General features: G+C 33.9%; 1 protein-coding gene across 4 annotated transcripts in view; it reads right to left on the reverse strand.

The window, feature by feature from the left end:
- Positions 1 to 23,673, reverse strand: part of chas (chascon) — an 80,657-nt gene that overhangs the window by 42,858 nt on the left and 14,126 nt on the right. Inside the window, exons 1-6 of one of the 4 annotated variants that reach the window (XM_053753326.2) lie at positions 21,215 to 21,394; positions 10,955 to 11,327; positions 10,839 to 10,875; positions 10,436 to 10,605; positions 9,219 to 9,288; positions 8,616 to 8,791 (exon numbers count right to left, since the gene is read on the reverse strand). In XM_053753326.2, coding sequence (XP_053609301.1) covers positions 8,616 to 8,791; positions 9,219 to 9,288; positions 10,436 to 10,605; positions 10,839 to 10,875; positions 10,955 to 11,077 — 576 coding nt within the window. In that variant the 5' untranslated portion in view covers positions 11,078 to 11,327; positions 21,215 to 21,394. Of the gene's footprint in view, positions 1 to 8,615; positions 8,792 to 9,218; positions 9,289 to 10,435; positions 10,606 to 10,838; positions 10,876 to 10,954; positions 11,349 to 21,214; positions 21,395 to 22,218; positions 22,323 to 23,673 lie in introns of those variants that run through there. The other 3 variants (XM_053753325.2, XM_053753327.2, XM_064436310.1) reach the window with 3 other exon arrangements.

Raw genomic sequence — 23,673 nt, forward strand, 5'->3', positions numbered from 1 at the left:
TTCTGGCAATTACTATTTGAAGACGTCCAAGAACATTAAAATAAACTCATCAAAGAGTAATAAATGATACTTCTTCTGATGTTATAATGAAACAGAGTTGCTAGTTACGCTATTTTATTATGAGCTGAGCATATTGAGTCACTGATTACAAGAGAGTAGCAATCAGTGAATTAGTATGTTTACCATCGACAGTGCCATTCCAGGTATTAACTTTAATAAGGGTAGAGAAGGGTAGGCAAGATGGTTCAATCGCTTATTAAAAAAACAGTTTTCCATAATTATTCTAAGCTTATTGTCAGTCACCGGTGTTATAAGTTTATTATACGTTCATTCAAGTAACTATTTGGACATTAATTGAAGAAGATAATTAGAGTATCAAAAATTACATTACTATGAAATCGAGTTTGTCTGTATGTCTGCTTTATGTGATAAAACTACTATGCTAGGAAATGGAAATCTTAATTTCACGTCCTGTTTTAAATCCCTAATATCGTTGTAATGTCGGGAATGGCCGGCGGTGAGCTACGCACGGCGCAGGCGCACAAAGGAGCGTGTTTGACGCGCAAACTATTGTACATCCTCACGGAATATATTGCCGAAGCACGCGTGCATAGGCGTGGTGCCAGCCAGGCAAGAACTCAAGGGTAACGATCTCAGACATTTTATAATGAACTAAAATATACTAAAGATAAGAATAATCTAGAAGTATTAGACCATTAAAGAAATTATACATTCGAGAGATGGAAAAATATTTGGCCATCTTGTATTCAAGATAACTTGAATAACAACTCAAGAAGTCAAATAACAGAATCGAACAGAGGAAAAAAATAAGAATAGCATACATTTAAATAGTGGCAATAGAAATAGAGGTCAAAACAATGGCTAGAGGTCAAAACACTCATCGGCTACAATTTTGTTCTTAAAATAAAATCTTTGGTTCAAACATTTAAAGCGATGACAGCCTAAAGCAGCAATAGTCTGTGAATAAGTTTAAAAAATATATGATATACACCAAAATACCTATCTAAAAACTTGATAAATAGAGTAAAATGTTTTAGTAAAAATTAAACGGTCGAGATACGTAGGAGCGGCCGCTACAGATAATTAACTTTGTAGGAAGCACACCCACACCAGCTCGACCCAAATTGTTCCGGGAAATCGAGCCGGCTAGTAATAACAGTTTTCCAGAAATCAAAATCCAAATCTCTTAACACGATCTGAGCAATAAAGCCTAACGATACCGCTAACGCTCTCGCACTAACATTACAGCAGTTTAAGCTGGAACGAGCTGCGAATCCGGGACTGCGCTGGATCTCGGTACCTATATTATTAAATAGACCATATCTTGCAATCTGTCGGGTTTGAATGGATAATAACGTATGGTCCGGTCGGCTCTTCTATTACGAATAGGAAAGTCACTCCCGCCCCCCGCCCCTCGCTCGGCCAACAAGGAATTGAACCTGGTGCTTAACTCTAATTGCTTACATGTTTTTGCAATTCGCCTGAATTCACTTTTTAATAGCCGAGTAAAAGCCGGCTATGATGTGCCGCCTCTACCACTGGTTCATTCACAGTATCAAGTTTATACTACTCACCACCGGTTTAGTTTTCCTACTGCGCATATTTACGTATAATTTTAAATGAATATGTTTTATTTTAATCTCTTTATTGATAAGCATTTTATATGTTCCCACGTACAACATTTACTTATTATTACATTATTTTAATTGTAACTAAATTGCTTTTTAACATTTGCCGCCTTTGAAGCTAGTCTCGCTCCTTTTTTGCTATTTTTTAATTTATTTCTATTTCATAACACCGACCGCACAAATAGCAAGATCACTACTCTTCATTAAAAATATAATTACTCATAGTCAATTTGTGACTGTGTGGATAGAGATTTTCTGTTATTTAAATATTGTAACTTATTGTCGGATAGACTCATCGTCAGTCATCGTGGGCTAAATTGCTTCACTCACGCAAGTATTCGATTAATCTTTTTGTTGTGCTTCATTTTTAGATGCTAAAATCGAGATTAAATGCAAGCTGGGTTTAAGGGTATAATGACGGTTCATTTCGTTCAGTTCAGTTCGGAAACTTATTCGGTAAAATCCATCATGCTAATTTCGCAGCAATTTACCTGATATCAGAGATAGCTTTTGGCGGTTGCTACATTTATTTCCTTCTGTTTTTCCTAAGGAAATTGTCTTGCATATATTTTTATAATAATAATTATAGGTATTTAAAATGGTTTCTGGCCTAAATATTATTTCTGAATAAATAATTTTATATCTGGTCGACATCCATCCAGAAATCTGAAGAACATACATGGACCGCTGAACTATCGAGGTAACTTTTTGTGAACACCAGAAAGCAGTAAAGTGCAAAATGACCTGTGACGGTCGTTTTGCCCCGTTATACAGAGGTTGCGCAGAGGCCAACCGTCGACATTATTGACACATTGTATTCGAGCTAAAATCACAATAAATCACCAATATACTGTTTATATTTGGAAAAAATATATACTCAAACATATGGTAATAGTAGCCAGTTGCTTACAAAAAAGTTATTTCCACTTCCTCCCTTCGTCCACTTTGGTAATCTAATTTACCTAACCAGCTACAAGAAGAGATTTTTTTCGCTGCCTTACTTGCTGCTATATAAAGAGTCAAATTGAACCGAAAGATACAGCAGAAAAGTGACATGTTTATTGGTTGACGGAAATATATAAATTACATAGAGGTAATTTTTATAAAGTTCACACACTGATCATACGATCAGTGTGTGAACTTTATAAAATATAATATACAAGGTAGTCATAATCGCGATAAATCGATCTAGATTACAAAAGCTTTATTAATTTTCGATACGTTCCGGAAAGGTAGAAATACCTTTTCTCGCGCAGATTCGGAATAAATTAAATAATAGGATTTGCAGCCATGCACTCATAAATAATCCAGCCAATCACCTAACGGTATTTTCATGTATTATATGATCGCAATCGCCAATAAATAATAACCATTCTATATCAAACGAGTCATTCGCGCTAAATTGAATAGCCTTACGAGCAACTATTAAATACCGCATAACCTTGCTATTAAATTGTACCAAACGATACAGTTAGGGTCTATCGATAAATATTAATAAACTAATGGTCACGATAAGCACGCAAGTCGCGAAGATCACTACAACGTATAGGTATAGTCTATACAGTATTCGAGGGAGGAGATAATTTTTCCTAACATCACCTTGTAAAGCTATATCTAAGATTGGATCTGAAGGTGATCACATGAATTCTTAGGCACACCGTGCAGGTCTTGTAGATGCTATCTAAACATCTTAAATTATTGTCCAGGGTCCTGGGCTACTCATCCAGGTTATAATCTCGAAATAAACTAGCGTAAGACTCGCTGGATGAGGTATATTTTTCAAGCCTACACCTATTTCTGAAACTTTAATTTATTGCTTATTGCGAATGTCGCATAAATCAAAAAATAAGTGTGATAAAATGAAATAAGTTTGGTTTGTTTTATTGTTGCCTCCGACCAAGATACGATCGTTTTAGAGTCTATGACATCACGTGACCGGTCACCGCGCCACAAGAGGCCGCATCCAATGGGCATCACTCTTCTAAATCGAAGCGCATATTTTGTGGTTTTATTACCATCCGTGTTGAAAGCGGCCGCGGCTCTGTGCTGCTAATGTTTCTGAGGTCAAATTACTAGCTAATGTAGTAGAATGCTTAGAGCTCAAATTGCCGAGAATAAAAAATAGGTGTATTGGGATTGCAAGTGTTCCAATCGAGCCAGCAAAGACCAGGCTTATTACACGTCTTTGTTCCTTTTTTACTCGCACGCTGACAATTTTCTACGTAATTGAAATAATGGTATGCTAGAAAAATCTTCGCTTTATGTTGTAAAATAAATAATAACAAACGGATGCAATAAATAACTCACACCATATCTATTGCAGAGTTATATAGATGTTTAGTATTATTTGAATGTTATTTCAGGTTACATATGGCAAGTTCGCAACTATATCAGAAAACGACATTGTTCAGTTTCTTCAGGTTAACAAATACCTAAATATATATAAAATAATAAATAACAAATACCAAATGAAAAATTGGCAAGATGTTGTTAACTCTTCGTTACATGTGGTAGAATATTAAATGATTTTGCCGCCATGCACAGGCGTTCCATTTTTGGGTTCAAATTAGCCACAGCCTCTAGGAACCTTTTAGACTATAAACATGCACAGACAGCACTTAAAGCGAGTAAAATAGTTAGAACTGTAGGCTCCATAAAATGTCTGGATTTGTAGTCATTTGCCACGAGCGACGCAACTACATTTGAAAATAGCGACGATCACTTTTATTGAACATAGTTTTCAATGTGACTGCATTGTAAATACTAGTATGCTCGATAAAATGGGTAAGTGGTGTATGAAGATTTCAATACTTAATTTAATTGCAGCTATCTTCCAAAACTGAATAATAAAAATAAGTTAATAATCTTTCAGTTTTTCCCGAAGTTTGAGAATGCTTTTAGCATGTACTCAGCCCTTTGTGCCATTTTGATAAATAAAGATTAAATAAATAAATAAAATTAATAATAATAAATAATAATAAAATCGGTTGTGGAACGAACTTATTACAATACACTCTGAGTTGCTATGATTGGAACCTATTATACACTTTGATCTGTAATGTAATACGACTCATAGTTAACAATAAATGTTGGATTCTGTGAAGATAACCTATTATTATCGATTGTAATATTTATTAATATATATGTAATTAACATTAAGTAATGCACAATTGTAACGCGGATCTCGTTTTCTGGTAAAGTTGCATTTGATGCGTGCATTTGTTGTGATTTGAATCTGGTCCAAGCAAGCAATCTCGATTATTGAGTCATCGGACACACCTACCATTCTCAATCCAAATTTCCAATTAAATAAACCAAACAATACTCGACATTTCAAAATAGCAGAAAATATTTTATTATTCCTCTGAGTCATGCACAAGGTTGTAATTTTTTTCTCTGAAAAGCTTAGAAAACGTTCCGAAAATTAAAATGGATTTCTTTTTTTTAAGAAAAATAGATTACGCACCATTTTTATATTATTTACTATTTTTTTTAAATATTCCATTGAAATATAAAAATACCAAATAACCGTAAAATTAACTCAGGAATCGTGTAATTGTATTGGCTGAAGCTATATATAAACCGTTTATATTTCTATTCAGCAAAACATTTACTAACACCCACTCTATCCTGCTAACAATTTTTACTCCGACATCTTCATTTGACACAGCATCTGTATCAAAATAACATAAATGAAAGGTAAAGTGTATCGTGGTCGCAGAGTGGACACAAAACATAACTAATGCAGAAATTATATTTCAAATAGTATGTAGTAGTAAACATGAAATTATTTTGTAAACAGAATTATAACATTAGAACTTGTATTTGTGTTTCTAATAATAGTAAAATGTAGAACAAGATTTATGAGGAATCGCCATATTTTTCGTAGTAAATGTATTAATTTCGTTTGTAACATTGAAGTATATTATTTTTTCGGACGATTTTGAATGCAAAATTAACAAGCTAGGTTAAAAATAGCAAAGTAAACAAAGTATACTTTAACTGTGCACTCTCGCTATTTTACGAAGCGGCGTAGGCGCAGCGCCCGCGGCGCTGTATCTGAACAAATTATAATTTCAGAATCACCGTCAATTTATATGGCCGCTCATTTGAATAAAAGCCGCTCTATTTTACGCGTCTTTTGCTATTGTTTTTTATTTTATACAGTGTTATCTTTGGGCTTCAGGGAAAATTGGGTATAAAAATAAGCATTATTACGTCGACTAAGAACAAACTTGTGTGTGCCCTAGAATAGAACCACTCCAATCTTCCCGTGGATGTCGTACAACAGCCGAATCTTCAAAAGTATTTTTTCTTTGCGGCTTCCGCGGCATCATAGAGAACTAAGCACAATCTTGTATCGTCCATTTTCATTAAAATGTAGAGATATTCCTATATCTACAACGGGTTTATCCTTGGACTACATTCTAAGTTCATTCGCTAATATTTCATATTAACTTCGAGTGCTGTTTGAATATTGCAGCTAGGTACTCGCAATGAACACAAAGCCTTCAGAATTTACATGACCTGTTCAGAAATGCCAACAGACCTACGGGCGACCTCAGCCAGCGGAACTCACGTCTTGAAACGTGTAAAACAGGCATTCAATGATTCGATTGTTTGGAAACACAATGTTAATGGGAGCCACTAAACTGTGAACGTTGATGGACAGGCTTCCCAGAAGGCTTTTACAAAGTAGCTTTAAAAGGCCAAAAGTAATAAAAAATAGTTGTACCATACCATAAATGATGTTTTTTCTCGTTAAAAAAGATAAAAATTAAAATGAATGTCAGAACAAACATAAATGATTTAAATATTTTCAGACTATTGTCAGACTACATGCTTCCATTTTTAGATTTATTTTCAGACTATTAAATTTTTCATTTATTACTTTTAATTTTTCGATCATTTCAAGCTTTTTTTAACTTGCAATGTAAATATGCATGTAACCATATTTTTGAAAAACACTTATTTTAATTCAACACGTCAAAATATTTTTTTATAGTAATCAAGGACATTGGCAACAGTAAAAACAAGTCATTAACAGCGGACGGCAATTAAAGGTTCATCAATAGCAGCTTTTTACGACTCATTTCCGCTGTAAATAAAGCGTGCAAAAGCTTTATTACTTTTTAATTAACATAAACTTTATGACGAGAATCATATTTCGATCGGGCATATTGTCCGTATTATGATTAAATACTTAACGATAAGTTATTATGGTTCAAGAAATAAATACTATATTCTATAAACGCGTGAATACGCTATACTATGTGTGCAATGTTCAATAGATTTCTAATAAATGTAAAAGGTCATGGAACTAATAATATTTATGTTTTGTAACTTTAAACGCACACAGATTATCTACATCTCTATATTAAGTACTGGACTTGTACAAAAATATTTTAAGCTTAATTAGTATTTCAAAAATATTCCCTGACAATATTTTTTTGAGACATATGTACATGCCTCTAAAACAATATTTACTGTATATAAATAGTCAAGTCAATGAGCTAAAAATAAGTCCTCATGCACAGGAATAGCTCAAAAGGTCCCAGACTATTCCCACTCCATTAGCGTGGATCATCCCTTATCTTCAGTATAGAATCGAACCCTCTCCCTGTATCGTGATGTCCTTACATCTTATGGGGGAGATACAGTGGCGTAGCTTTGTAGCCTGGTGCAATGAATGTCTAAGGAAACTCCAATAAAAGCTGCTTAATTACTTGATTAAAACTAACGTGGCGTTGTACAACTAACGTGGCGAGTCTCGCAAAATTAAGCTATGTCTATCCCATAAGACGTAATATTATATCTTAATTGTTTTACGGACACGTTAAGTTATAGGATGTGTTATAAAGTTACATTCGTCTGTAAAATTAACGTGACAAATATATATTGAAGTTCAAATACGACGATTTGGATCTAAAAAGATTGGAACTGTAGTCAAAAATATATCTTCATCGAAAATTACACGTAAGTGACACTTATTTCAATTATATAAAATGATGAGTTTAATAACAATTAAAAATAGATTTGGCCCCAGATCTATTTCGATCACAACTATTAAAAATTATATGCGATCTAAAAAATTCTGGTCAGGATTCGAGGGCCCCCCGAGCTTTAAGGCCTCGGTATATAACAATCTTGCCCTTAGGTAGCTACGCCACTGAGAAGATAGGTCGCATCATCACAGTGTGGAGTTAAAAGCATTCGTAAATTGCTAATCTCGTGTTAAAGCAATAAGTATGATACATTATTGGTCGATGCGTTTCGTGCTTTATGCTTTATGTATATTTATAGTACGTGGGTTAAGACTTAGTATGAAAATATATAATTTACTAAATGTACGGATATATATGCAATGTATATGCAGTAATCGCACATGATAATTTAAGACTATTTCGGTGATATTTTGAATGAAATATCTAGCACATGTTATATTATGAGATGCACCCAATATTCGTTTGGTATTCAGTTTTATACATTTTACCACGGGAACAGTGAAACCGCGTTCCTAAGCTAGTTTACTTTTTTAATAACTATTGCACCAAAATTCTCTCTCTCATCTGAGCGTTCTCCCGGTTCCTTCCGCATCCGTTGAGCATTGGAGCCCAGGGTCCGCTTGTCTACTTTTTTGTACTCTTTTCGCAAGGTCGTCGGCATCCCTAGTTTTCGTGACCGTTGGCACGCATATAATACTTGATGACATCAAGCTAACATTTCATGTGTTGGCCCCTTTTAGGGCCAGATGGGAGCGACATAGTCACACATGTGTCCCCTACGTAATTTGGCAATACGTGGCCGTACCATCGCAGGCAGCACTCCTGGAATTTGTTTGCTATGTGACGAGCATATTGTACAAAATTTAATATAAGTACCATACACACATAAATTTAAAAAATACAAGAAAGTATTATCTCATGTTATTGAAAAAGTACCGTAGTAGTCATGACAAAAACTGACCTCATGAGTAGTATCTCCGCGGTGGAACCTCTCCTCGGTCTCCTTGACTCGCTCCACCACATTCTTTGTGAGCACCTTCAGGTCGCGACTCTCGCGTACCTTGCCGTCGGGGTTGGGCACCACGCTGGACGACACCAGCACCTTGACTCCCGCCGGGGCCAGCTCGCCGACCACGTCTGGCGAAATCACAATGGACTTTCAAAATAATAATGAGATGAAAACATCCTGGAATCGAGCGGGAATTGAGCCCCCGCCGTAGACAGATAGACAGAGGCTCAATTAGGGTAGGTTCATTCAATCGATTTCAGATATTTTTCATCTCATTATTATTTTCAAAATTAGTTATAAATAATGTGTGACATGTATAACAAAATTATTTCAACAAAGTGGACGTAAAGAAAAGTGTGGACAATTGGTCCGTATGCATCTGATTATGGGTAACATTGCGGAGAACATTCAGAACAGAGAGAGAAGTGCGGAGAAGATTCAGAACAGAGAGAGAAGACTTCCAAGTCTTCTCTCTCTGTTCTGAATGTTCTCCGGTTGCTTCTATAGAGAAAAAAAGAAATTACAAACAAGAAAAAGAATATAATAAATACTTGCCATCGAGAGCGCCGATGGGTCCGTCCACTTGGTCCGGCGCATCACTACCGACCTCGTCGGGCACTCGGTGCTGTAAACACATTATCTAATTTATAAAATGGAATAAATAATAAAATCAACAATTAGTTCCATATTATCAAATTAAAATTATATTACACTAGCGGCCTGTACTGGCTTTGCTCTAAATATAGACTTAAATAACATGAATCTTTCTCAGAATTCATACTAAATTTCGTGAAACTCGTACAAAAATCCGTCCGGTAGTTCAATTTATCCCGTTCATACAGACAAACAGACGCGACAGGTAGACTTCTTTTTCATAATATGTCAGGATAACCTTGTATTAAATTATGGTTTAGTTTTAAATCAAAACTCATCAGAAATTTTGTACTACAAATAATGTTACTGCCGCCTTGGTCGCACAACTACCGGCACATGTCTGTCACTGCAGTATTGGATGAAGAACAATGCAATATTACTCCTACCATCTTCCTAATTTTCTTAATAACATTACAGCTGTCCCGCACCCTACGCACCATTATTTATGAGAATGGCCAAAGAATACTTCGAAAAACAAATAAATAGAATTTATTCGTGATAGCCACTCGTTACTCAATCATGTAAACCTTGCTGGATTCATTATGTGACACGGGTAGACGAAAACCTGGAATTGCATAAAGATGGAACTCGAAAAGTATAAAAACCTACGACGTAGCTAATTATGTCAATTTATCGAAAGTTGTTGTTATACTTATTTCATAAATTTAATTTCCGTTCAAAATTTATGTAATTGCAAAAAATAGTAAGGAAAGTATTATTTATTATATTAATCTAGTAATATCCATTAATTTGGTTGATAAGGTAACCGTAAAAAGATATTAGATTATTCATTTTTAAATCATGTTCTTTATAGAAAATAAATTACGTTTGCATCACTTCCTGTATTGGAAAAGGGTTACAACTTTTTGTTCTTCCTATTTATTGCATATAATACTTAGCAGGATATAATGTATTATCATAAAGTATTACACCCTGCTTATATAATTAATTTGCAGTATATCGTTTCGCAATTATCAAAATTTCAAATAAATTACTAATTACTGAGAAACATGAAAGGCGTATTTATGGGCTACTTTTAATCAATGATTAATTCTGTAACTGCTATGTACCTACCTATCCATAATATAAGTAAAATAAATACTAATAGTATTACTAACTTCAGTTTGTTGGAAATTAGTGGTATGAGTGTCCTCATTGACCGACGTGGACACTTTTGGCCCGGAATCCTTCAGAATTCGCCCATCTTCCAACACCAGCTCCCGTTTCACCCGAGTCGCTATCTGTCTGGTCGTTGTCACTTCACTCTTCTTGCGAGTCACCCATTCCTCTGGAAAATAAAAAAGTTAAAGTACCTATATGTCATTCGAATAAATATAATTCGTTTTAAAAAAGGTGTGTGCTGGATTTATTTTTTCACAAGAAACAACATTTTATCTTTGATTGTTAACATATTGTATTGCAATTTGTTTATTTATAGTTATTAATATAATAAATATAAAAAATATTTGTAAAAGAATTATTTATTAATTGATAAATAAATAATAAAATAAAATATTTTACCTTCTTTGGTTGTTGCTATTGTGTCACCCGGCTCTGCCTGAAATATAAAATTTTACATTAGTTTCTGTGATTTAAATTTATTTTTTTTACTTATATATACTAGCGACATCTCTTACCGAGTAGTTATAACTAACGGAGTCGCTGTCTACAGTTTCTGACGTATCAGAGAGAAAACGTAGGAGTACTCGCGGCCGCCGCTTGATGGCGCCATGGTCACTTAATGCGAAGACGGTCACCATAAAAAAAGTACATAAATTAAGAGAATATCGTGAATAAAATTACACCAACACTTATATAACTCATAAACGTATATTTCTTAATATGTTTTTAAAATATAAATAGTCGCACATCACTTCTATATTTATTTTTAAACACTGTCTCTAATGTCCACTCAGAGCATCAATCGTTAATTTAGTAATACTCATGAAATAAGTTATGTCGAATCACAAGACGGAAAATCGTGCGTCCTAAGTCATTGACTAGAATTGACTGAGGGAAAAAGTTAGCTGCAATATATAATAAGTAATGCTTGTGTGGATTATCATTTTCTTTTGGCACCCGGCACGTTCGATGAATATGCTGGGCGCACGCCGCGTTTCCGTTGGGACCGCAAGTTAGTTGTCTATTGCTTCAATTCCGGGAAATAACTGTCAAATATTACTTTTCACTAATTAACGATCTAGAATGCCATATTTTAAATTACATGTGTACGGCTTTTAGAGCTACATGTGGATTTATCACGATATTCACTTTTTAGGGCTAGTATTAATACACCAAAATATAACTTCACATAGACGCTCTATCTACTCAACCAAAACATCAACGAAGTTTTACATACACGTAACTACGTGCTACATATACGTGAAGTATGGACAAGGACATAGTGTACCTTTCGTGCTTGAAAAATAACTTCGCGCCGCAGTATAATTAAAAGAAAATCTCGTAGCAATCATAAGAACGACACAAACGCGTTTAGTTAAAATTAATATATTTTTTTAAGTAAAACCCCATGTAGTATAACTAATTATATAAAATGTAGATAAAAGGACTGTGTCTTGGTAAGCAATTAAATAAATCTCGTTAATAAATCCAATCCCATTTCATAAATGTTTGTAATCTTAATCCCATTTCATAATCATCATCATGGGATGCCATCTTCGAATTGAAGTTTGGAGGTCAGCATACGGAAACCCTCGCGGCTTTGGGCCGCTATTTTCAGGCCGGTTGTATCTAAGTCCGGTCCAATCCCAATCAATGAAATTGTCACGTCATAAACAGGTAAGTAAAAGGAAAGTATTGATTATATAATCAAATATATTTAAATAGGTGAGGATAGGGTAGGAAGCTATATTTATGTCAATCTCTGGGGTAATGGAGTAATTGTTACGTGCTTTGAATCTTCCGGAAGTTATGTTCAGTGCTCGCGACGACGTGCAAATTAAAATGTTACCTATTAAAAGACCATTCAAAACATTAGCTTAGCAATAGACTCGAAAATATTTACTGCAGTGTTTCAGAGTAATAAAATAATAAGATACAGAAACATCTGTTTTTGTTTTAGCACACAATTTCCAATGTTTCACATATTTATATTTAGAAACAAATTAAAAACATCGCGCCAAGGCAAACAAAGTACGTAATTGTTTTTGTGACCTGTGGAGCTCAATTATTAGCTTTTTGCACATTTAATAGAAGTCTAACAACTTAATGACAGTGATATACACGTATTATATAAGAATATAATTAGATTAACTGATACTAGCGCCAAGTAGTTGTGTTAAAAAAACTTTTGTTAATAAAAAAGTTATTTGTCGGGAGCTGATGGATGGTGTCGATGTCACGGCGCTATCGGGTCACGGCCGGGTATACTCTGATTGATTTATGGACATGATTATTATTTATTTGGTGCTATACAATATATAGGAACGGACTTGCCATTAGAACAATAACAAGTACCTAATAAATATAATATATGGAATGAAAGGGGCAAAAGATAAATAAACAAGATTTATAGAGTAATGACTGTGCAGGACATAATTTCAATTAGGTTTTTTTATACACAGGTCCGTCCTGGCTTCGCTCTTGTGAAATCATAATAAAAAGTAGCCTATGTTACTCCTGAAGGTTTCGTCTGTCTCTGTCCCAAATTTCATCAAAATCGGTCCAGTAATAATTTTTGAGTTAATTCATTACAAACAAAAATACAAATATTTTCTCTAAGTATGAATATATAATATTTACTCGTTATTATTATAATTCTAAAGCATTTGCACACATATTGATATAGATACACATGTTTTTCCCATACGGGACAAACATCACTAAAAGTTTTTAAACTTGAAGACCAAGTTTAAATTGGTCGCTAGTTTATCCTATGATTAAATTCTCCATGTTGAAAATCTAAATTATACTTGCTCTTATTAAATGAAAATGACATACCATACCACATCTACATATATAGACGCGTAGTGTGAGGATCTATACCATATGAATATAGTATAAATGGCGTAATGAGGTCCATTATGCACGTGTCAAGTCAAGGCTGTGCCCTTGTCCAGCGGTGGGCAACGCAGCGCGACGAGACGAGACGCATGTGCATTGTGGATGCACTCATTTCAGTGACGTACTTAGTTGCAACTCAAATGGGCTACGGCTACACAATACATTTTTAATGCATTGCAATTATTTACATGTACATATTGTACTTTGCGTGTTATCCTTCAAGGTTTTCAGTTAATTCTTCTTTTTCATGAGGATGCAATTCTATCATAGCGTGAATGAAAAATTTGCGTGTTGCATTAAAATTATTTAGTACTAGTGTGCTGGTGGATTTCCTGTATTTATATAGGTAATTAGTATGTATTCTTAACCATGACATAGCTAAACAAATTCACGAAGTTTAAAAAACAATAATGTACTTATAGCTAATATTAAGTAAGTAAGTACTTGACTAATGTTTGGATGAAAATATCGATGTTCGCGCCGTCCAGTTGACTATCCCCGAGATGCCGCCGCCCGCTTCATACCTCCCCCCGAGTGGTATATAAGCTCCCGCGCGATTATTCTTTCTCTCTTCTCATAACTAAACTTGTTAAAGTGAACACTTATAGATATATACATTTCTATCTAGTGAAACATTAAATCTCAAGTACTGTATGCAAGTCAATTTTTTTTTATTCTGATCGCAAGACACCTAGGCTCCAAAAATCGATAAACTTAACGATATTACCGATTGTCACTTCAACTTTATATAATATAATCTAGCTAGGTATTATATATCTTTAAAATATGAACGCAATTTTAATACGTTGCATTTATATATATAGGTTCATTGAGCAGTAAGAGTCCACAGACATCCAAACCTGGTATGCATGCGTGCTATGGCGGCCATATACGTATGTACTATCAACTAACAATGATATAATCTGCCTCCATTGACGTGCATAAGAATTACCTATGTTCATATTTAGGAACATGACCTACAGTATCGCTGTAGAATGGGATATGGGATATGATTCATGGCATTCAATTAATAAAAACAACTCGGACACGGACCTTGCATTCATGCGAGAGCCCGCGGCCAATCCGGGAACTATCTGCCCCGACCATCAATTTTGCCCAAACGCTTACGTGAAACAATACAGAGTTTATTAAGCTCCAATGTACATGATCTTATGTCTCGTCTGGTCAGGTTTGAATCAAAATGAGTTTTGACTGGTCACGTACACAAAACGAGCATTAAACTGAACATTAAATTATTGCTTTTGAATCTTCTTGTAGCAATTTTTTTTTCATCTAACATTTTCTCTATAAAACCCAATGACAGGTAGGCAAGAAAGAAAATAATTACTTACAAGTAATCGACATCCAATATTTAATTTAAGATAAACAGATTATACCAAACAAAACTACCACTACAAAAGATAAAAACAAAAGTTTTATTGATTGCTCGGCGATAAAAGTGGCGTGATCTAATTACATGGTGGAAAATTGAAAGACTTGATGTAAGGATAAAGTAAAGTAAAAGATCGTGAAAGCAAATAATGCCGAGTGGGTGCAAGTGTACCTAATGTTATGAATGTGTAACCAACTTTATGTTAAGTCTAACTTCACGTACAGTCAGCATCATTAATATACGTCGACATGTTTCTGTATTGGCTTTCAGCCAATTGATGTACTACGCCCTTGTCGATAAAACATTAAGTACATTATATTGTCTTATAGAACGACGGTATTTATGAATCAGATAAATCGTACATTCATTTTTAGCTACCTTGCCATTAGATAAAAACCAGAGTAAAATTTATTTTTCCAATTATATATTTTCCCTACAATCTTTCAGCTGTATGTACATACTTCCATACTGGAATAGGTATTATGAATAGCGAAAGTCTGTCTATCTGTCACACTTGGAATAAGTAGGTATAGTAATGACCCGAGCTCACAAACATAGGCTACGAACGAGAGATGCGGGAAACAGCTAGTTTTAAATATATTGTCTTTTTATGAGTATGCTACCAATTAATGACGTGACAACTGTAAGTAGATTATTATTCACTATCATACCAAGATCTCAGTGGTAATGGACTGGGGCGTTAAGCCTGTCATACAGACGATAGGACAAAAGCTTCTACCTGTCGGAGTAATCGATCAATTTTGCAAAGTGAGAGATATTGTACGTGTCAAGGTGACAGAAACTGGATTGACAGCTGTCAAAATATAACATAGGAAGGTCTTGATATCGGTTACTACGGTTACTACACCTTACCACGGAATTTAATAAAACTGTCGGTAACTCAACATCACGGGTTTTAGTTAGATATATAACTAATCTGTAAATGAAAGACACAATAGCTTTTGCTCAGTACATAGTGTGAGTTAGGTGAATTATTTATTTAATAAAACAAGAATTGATTACGTAAATTAAACAATTGATAGCACACCTAAATGTAATTGGGAGCCGAGATCTTGCATGAGGCATGTATTAGTGAACAATGTAGAAATTAAATTAAACACTATCAAAGATATGGGTTGCCGTCATTCATATATTTTTCTTTTTTGTTGATCACTGGTTGCCGCATATATCCAATGATATCTCATCCGAAAAACTTCCATTGTCGCAAATGACCAAATATCAATATGAATCAATATAATTTATGAGGAACTCAAATATCAAGTAATATCGTGATAAGTGGCTCATTTACCAAATAAAAAGGTCAAGCTAAATATAGATAGATGGATTACCAAAATAATAGTAGCGAGAATAATTTACTGATACCTTGACTACGTAAAGGTCGGCGGTCGAACTTTTATTAAATTATAGAATGGCGGGTAGGGAAGGAGTGGCACCTTCAAGTTCAGAGATTTACTCTATTTTTAGAATTAAAAGTCTATCCAGTGTTTTTATCCATTTCATCAAAGATAAAATAATTTGACGTGTCTGCGTTTGATGTGTCTTTTTACGTAGTTTTTTTTTATTAGTCAATCTATACTTTTACAACCTACCCTAAAAATATATCCAAATGGAGACATTATATTAAAAAAGCAAAAAAAAAAAACTACATAGACAATTTCTTTATCTAATTTTTAAAGGAAAAATCAATCAAATCAGAAGTTCAGTTTTCAAGGAAAAATTACTATGTTCCAATACTTCCTTTGCAGGGCGTCAAACTTCTTTTTGTCGATACTTAAATAATTATTTTAAACGTTGATTTTTTATTCTATTTTTAATCTTGAAAGATAAAAAAAATATTTTATTTTATGCTGCAGTGTCAATTATTCCAAATTTTAGTTTTTTTTTTATATTATTAATTATTCCTCTACTTTCTTAATTACAAATAAATACCTTTTCACTGTAGTGTTACAATGAAGATCTTGAATAGTATGAAATATCAATACACGTGAGCGAAGCCGTGGGCTATAAAGCATTTATAAATTATGATTCTGTACGTCAGTCCTCATTACAAATAGCTACTCAAGAACAATGTTATTACGTGGGAAACTCAACAAATACATTACGGAAAACATTGACCTTTGGCTTTGCTCCTAAGTTTGCGAAACACATAAACTACTCGTGCAATACCTGCATATGGCATATATCAGATATACCTATATACAAATGGATCGGTTTCTCTTAAAGATGTAAAATAGTGCTTTTAGCATTTAAAAAAAATATTTGTTTCCTTTGTTGTTCCCCAGAATACCTCCCTATATAATGTCATCTGCACTACCATTGACAGTCTTGTAATTCCGATGGAATAGCTTTAAAATGTTGTTTTTTTTTCTGTCTTTCGTTAAGTACTTCGCTAATAATCAAATAAATGTTGAAATACAATTTATTATACCCATCAATCTTTGCAACTTGACCTCAGCGCAACTCGATCATTCATTTTTGAAGTACTATACTTTTAATGGTATAGGAATCGATTGCATAAGTTTCATAATTTCTAATCTTTTTGAAACCGAGAGTGGTTGGAGGAGCATTGTGAAGTAAACTGGCCCATTGACCGGCCCACCTGACCCTTCGCTCGCAAGGCCGTTCACTCGCCACCTGACATCCAGCCTTGCAGCCAGCGAGCTATTTTCAGCTTCTTCAATTTTCAACCTTGCTTTTTAATGGGTAACATTTCTATTTTTCACATGCTACTGGCATGTGTGTGCCATAATAGGCAGTTTTTCGTATAATGGGACTGATTAAGAGCTTTTATAAATGTACCTTACGAACACCCATATTTACGGGTATTACACCTATATTTTTGCACTACGTAGACACATTTAGTGAATAAACATATCACTACTTCTTCTCTTCTTTCCAAAGCAGTATAGTGAGACGTAAATCAGACAAGGTAGTTTTAAATATAAGAAAGTAAGATAATTCACATAAACTTTTTCCAATCTAGTTTTGTGATATCATTGCTTGCAACTTTACCTCTACTTACATGTCCTACACCTAAAACAATAGATATCTGCGACCGCTGTAAGTAAGACCCCAGCCCACGTAGGACGCCTCTACTTGTAACAACGGAAACATTACTATAGCGTGACAGCAATCTGCGCCTTTGACTCACTATTGGAACATTGCATCATTATCATTAAAATCTCTTAACCTATCTGTAATAACTGTAATCATACACAATCATTCGCTGTCGGATGTACATGAATAATTATCAGTAATTGATGTTCGCTCAAATAATTAAGAGGTATTCAGAGCACCTGACTTTAATTTATTAATGTTTGCAGATATATATTACTGAAATAAATTTATTATATTTCAATAGTTGATGTAGATTATTTTGTACAAGGTTTTTGGCATGTACGTATATAATGCCCGTTATGGTGTGAACTACACGACTCAGAAAAAAACTAGGTCTGCATATATATTTATATATATATGTTATAATTTTATAAATATACATTTTTAATTTTCATACTAAGTCTTGTCGCTAGTTCGTGTCATAATGCTATAATAGAATACAAATAAACCATTTTGTTGTCAATTAACAGTACTTAGGTAGGGCTAGCCAGCGATTAAACCAGCTCCAACAATCAAAACCAATCAATTACTTAAAGGTCGATTTGTTACATAGAAGTTATGCAAATATAAACAGAAACAACTAGACCACTACTATTGCGTGAAACTGATATAAGTACGAGAAGATATAACTAAACTCAATGATCCATTTATACAATGCGATGTAATCATTTCATAATTGTGTTACAATTTATAGACTGCATTTCTATCACTGACCAAGTTGATGTAGCACTGCCAAGGGATATTTCAATGGCGAGGATTATTAATTTAAATTGTCACCACGATTGCCAATATCTATCCATGTAAATTTATTGAATATCTTTTTTTATATGAAAACTTCTTTAGCGGCCTTGTGCGCTTTTTGTTATGGGTAAAAAATTAAAAACTCGCGTCAGGACATCGAAAATTCGAAAGACATTAAAAATGTATGACGTTAATATTCCAGTTTTCACTTCTGCCGGCACTCCCGGAATGCAACCCGTTTTTTTTATTACATGCATGCATGAGCATTAAAATAAAACAGCGCAGTGACCACTGATTTAATTAATACAATACCACATACTTTTATCGAAGTGACCTGAAGAATAATCTTACAATAGAGAGACCAAAAAGTAATATGTAATGTAACTGCTAAGTACCTAACCGTTATGTTTACATTTCAGTTGGTTAGTTTCGACGTAACTTGTAATAAGGCAACTGATAAATATGTATTGTTTCTTTATTGTTCCGTATTTATTGTTCTTACTCAATTCGGACGTCGAACGTGTGAATGATTCATATGTGCGTCTTTATTCAAAGGCCACAAAAAAGGAGCGCCTAAAATAGAAGCCATGAAACAGAGATGTGAAAAAGTTTCAGGAAAGGAAACTAGAAAACTATATTATCAAAAGAAAATATTCGCTGACAAACACCAGAGAAATAGTTTCATTTAATCCAAATTATGACATTATAATTGTGAAAGTGCTACGGGAATTTTCTATTACAATATACATATATGCCGTTTTTTCTTATAATATTGATGTGAATAAAATCAACTTGGCAAATGTCTGATGTCAAAGATCAGCTACACCTATCCTTCTCGGTAGTAGAACCTTGCAAGCGGTGTCGTGTATCGCAGTGAGTCACCGCAAGGCGATCCCGACAGTAAGGTGACTATACAATATACTGTACAGTCAGATCTATATATTCTAGACAGAAAAAAAGTTAATTCATCATTTCATTTCAACTGATGCAATTATTTTATTTTACTAATAAAGTTTATCATTTTACTAACAATATTGTAAATGCGACGTCAAATAAAGTAAAGTCAATAGAAAGTGTAGGTACATTTGTTTCATATTTTTCCGCTTTATCTGTTCTATTTTTTTTCTTTTTGTTGGTCTATAACTCAACCAATCTAATGAAATTTTGAGTATACATATCATCCCAGAAAGTCCCGATGTGAAAACCTAAAGCAAATTCACGGAAAAAGCTAGTTTTATGTATTTATTAGTATTAACTATACCGAACATGGCTGATCTCAAGTTGAGACCACCAAAAGGCTGAAATCTTCTTGTTCCCTAGATATTTGATGAGGTCATTTTAAGACCATGTCGAACAATATCCTACAAGTAACATGGTTGTAAGTAATGGTACTTAGTGCATTCATACGAAATCTTCCGCCTATGTAAACCTTGCAAGCTTGTGTAGAAACTTATATGCGTTGTAAATTGAAGCAATGTTGCTGGCAAATTCAGAAATCCTATTTTATAATTTATTTGTTATTAATTCTACATTTTTTATAAAAGAAACTGTATTTTACCCTGTATTTACTATATATAATATATAATACAGGGTATAAACAATGCCAAATCACGAACTAGAAATGCGGTAGTCGTATAGTATTTACATATAAAACGGCGCTCCCACGCAAGCAAGGTGAACCGGCTATTCTTAAATTGTCGCTATGTACACTCAACTGCATATAAGTTCCACTGTATCGACCACTATGCGGTGGTAATAGAAGTGATATGGGCAGGTTCATGTGCAGTATACAGCCTGCAATGTTGTGTAATGCCCGATTTATCATCGTAATTCACTCATGCTTTACTATAATTTACGCGCTCAGCTTATTTGTATGGTGACAGCTTTATATCTCATCAAGTGTAGAATAACTTTCGTCGTTTCATTTGATACTCACAGATATTAAATCAATGTCAAAATTAAAAGTATTGAATGATGGAGTTGCAAAAAGGACTATTACTGATAAATAGCGATAAAGGACAGGACATCATTAGATGATTTTTTATTTAATAATGATTTGACGATTTAGTTATATATCTATTTCGGTAAAAATAGCTGATTAAATAAATATTATATTAAAGACCCTTCTTCTTTATGTACTTATTCATTACTTAATTATTCAGCTCCTTAAATTTCGTTTTATCCAGAGCTAGTCTAAATAATTATATAACTGTAAATGTAAATAAGTGCCTACATATTCATGAAAGGACGAATTCTGATTAAAAATAATCCTTAAATTCCATATTTGTTTTAGTGCATATAACTTAAACACTATAACCTATACGAACGTAATAGTTCTACGATCCTGTCTTACAGAAATACAACTGACATACCTAAGTACTCTAAGTCTAAAATGTTGAAGCAAACTAACGTGCGGTCAATAATTTGCAATCCCACATTCGAGAGAATATTGTTGATTGACCCACAGTTGAATATAATTGGATCGTATTTAAAATCAAGGACACACAATACACCGTTTTACACGCTAATTTTACACAAAACGATCACCACTTTTCAGAAAACAAATAGCCATCGATTTTTACGACGCAATAAAATTCAATACCACTATCGAACGAACACCCACTTCGCACTTATGTCATTACATATTCCGCGACGAATATTTTTACTTGAAAAACGTTTCACGAGGTAGCCGCGCGTCGGATGCTGTGTATCGTACTAAACTACCAAGCTATTGTATGCAGGTGGATTGTACTCTACGTCCGTTTGCCTTATTATGGACATTTTCCATTCACACAGTGGAGCAATCGACGCGGCAAGTCGATGCAGTACTGAGGTCTGCACCATTGAACGTCTGCTTTGGGCAATATCTGTGCAAATCGCGTGTCAAGGCAGAAGAATTAGCATAGCAAATCAATGTGTAAGAATCACCTCCAAACATTGCTGTGTTTGCTCGCATAGGCCACTAGAATTCTGAACATTACACCGCCTGGTCCATTATAGGCAGTTGAAAAGGTTGAGGTCAATTTTTTAATCTTGATAAATACGTAATTAGATTTAAATTTCACGTGCTATATTAATGTATTTAAAATTTGACATCAAAGCGGGTCAATCAACAAAAATTTACCAATTTACACAAAAAGTAAGGTACTTATGTCAAAGTTATTTGAGCAGAACGATGACACAAAATTAATGACAGAAGAGAAGAAAGGAATAGTTCAAGTGAAAGTGTGTGAACAGAATTCGAGGGCATTCCTACAAAGTCTGCAGTCTTCATTTAGCAGAATTAAAGCATGTTCTCACTGTAATCAAAATTTCAACGAAGTCAATTAATATGTTTGGTGAAATTGAAGTATCAGTAATATTACTATCAAATATCACTGAAAACTGTTTCCACTTTCGCTTTTTTACTGTGGAAATTGCATGTAGATCTAGATAATAATAATAAACGCCAGGCGATGTGGATGCATACATTAATTATACAGAAGTCGGTAACATTTGGTAAAACATATATTTTCGATTAAAGACATCTTTATACCTAAATTCCCTCGGGAGCTATAGCAGATATTATAGCGAAACTAAGTCTATGGTGTGATAAGAAAATCTTACTGTAGCTAAGGCTTCCTCGTAGGAGACTGGCTGGAGAGGCGGCGACGCGGGCGGCGAGTCCCGAGACAGCGCGGTGATCGGCATCTCAGACCATCACTCGACCACTGGAATGAACATATTTGATTTATTTATGATTTTTTATAGCATATCGGGCAACACGGTTCACAGGTGCGTTGCCAACATGTTGAGATAGCGATAAACTGTTTTCTTGAATTCTGTTCTAGTCACTCCACTTTGATTTGACAATAACCAGTGAATCCTTAAAACTTGGTTTTAGGTATGGAACCTTTAGAATACATGACATAAATATGACTAATAAATTGCTAACTTGAAATTTAATAAATGCCCAATTAACCTCTGATCTAATGTAGTAAAATCTCAACGAGACTACTATAATTGTACCACCGTTATAATAAAAAAAACAGTATTGGAATAATATGAGGCTTAGCCATGATTATTGTGTCCTTGATCAAATGAGTTTGGGTTATTTGGGATTAGGACCACCCAGAAACGAACGTAACTTTCAAATGTAAATTGTTATAATGGTCGGTTAGGTCATCATCTAATTTTATATAATCTTCTTTTTAATTTCCAACCATTAACAACTTAAAACTTTACGGAACCTCTAAACTTCCAATGGAATTGTAATAATTTGTTAATTTTATTATATTTTTATGCTTCGCTAGATTTAAAATTCGTCCATATTTTCAATTTTAATAGTTATTTCAATAAAAAACCTTGACCACTTTTGTATTAAACCTTCCTGTAACCAATTTATGATTCGCTTTACGAATAATATATAGATAATGACTTTTCATTATCTATCTATTATTCGTAAAGCGAATCATAAATTGTATGCCATATTTTCATCTTAGGTGGTGGAAATCGATTTAAGACGATCCATCACGACGTGTGTTAGTTGACCTTGCATGGCGACGAAGTGTCGACTGTATAAATAGATATTACCATAAACGAAGATACCGTGACTAACCTGTGTTGACACCACATTAACTGGGATCTGCTCTACAATGTCTGATCGTTTCAGTAACTCGATATTTAATGAAAATATGGAAAAATCTATTTTCCCAGACGTAGAATCTAGCTAGACCGATTGTTTGCCACGTAAACACCTATATTCCAAATTTCTACGAAATTTCAAGTCATTTTTAAGTCAAGTCAATTAATATCGCTCATTTGATAACAGGGTTAATAAAAATAGTTATAATACAAGCCTATAATAATAAGCTGTTTGCTTAACCCACAGTGTATGGAAAAGGACCTCACTAATTTTATTTTATTTTTATTTTTTAGAAGAAATATAGTAAGTATTAACCAGTTCATGTTACAAAGTTGTTTTTTATTAACACTACATTACACAGAGACATAACATGGAGATCAATTTTATAAAAGAATGAATATAATATCAAACAAAAAATACAACATACATTTTCACAT

The sequence above is a fragment of the Plodia interpunctella genome, chromosome 13 (genome assembly GCF_027563975.2).
Source record: "Plodia interpunctella isolate USDA-ARS_2022_Savannah chromosome 13, ilPloInte3.2, whole genome shotgun sequence".
NCBI classification, from domain to species: domain Eukaryota; kingdom Metazoa; phylum Arthropoda; class Insecta; order Lepidoptera; family Pyralidae; genus Plodia; species Plodia interpunctella.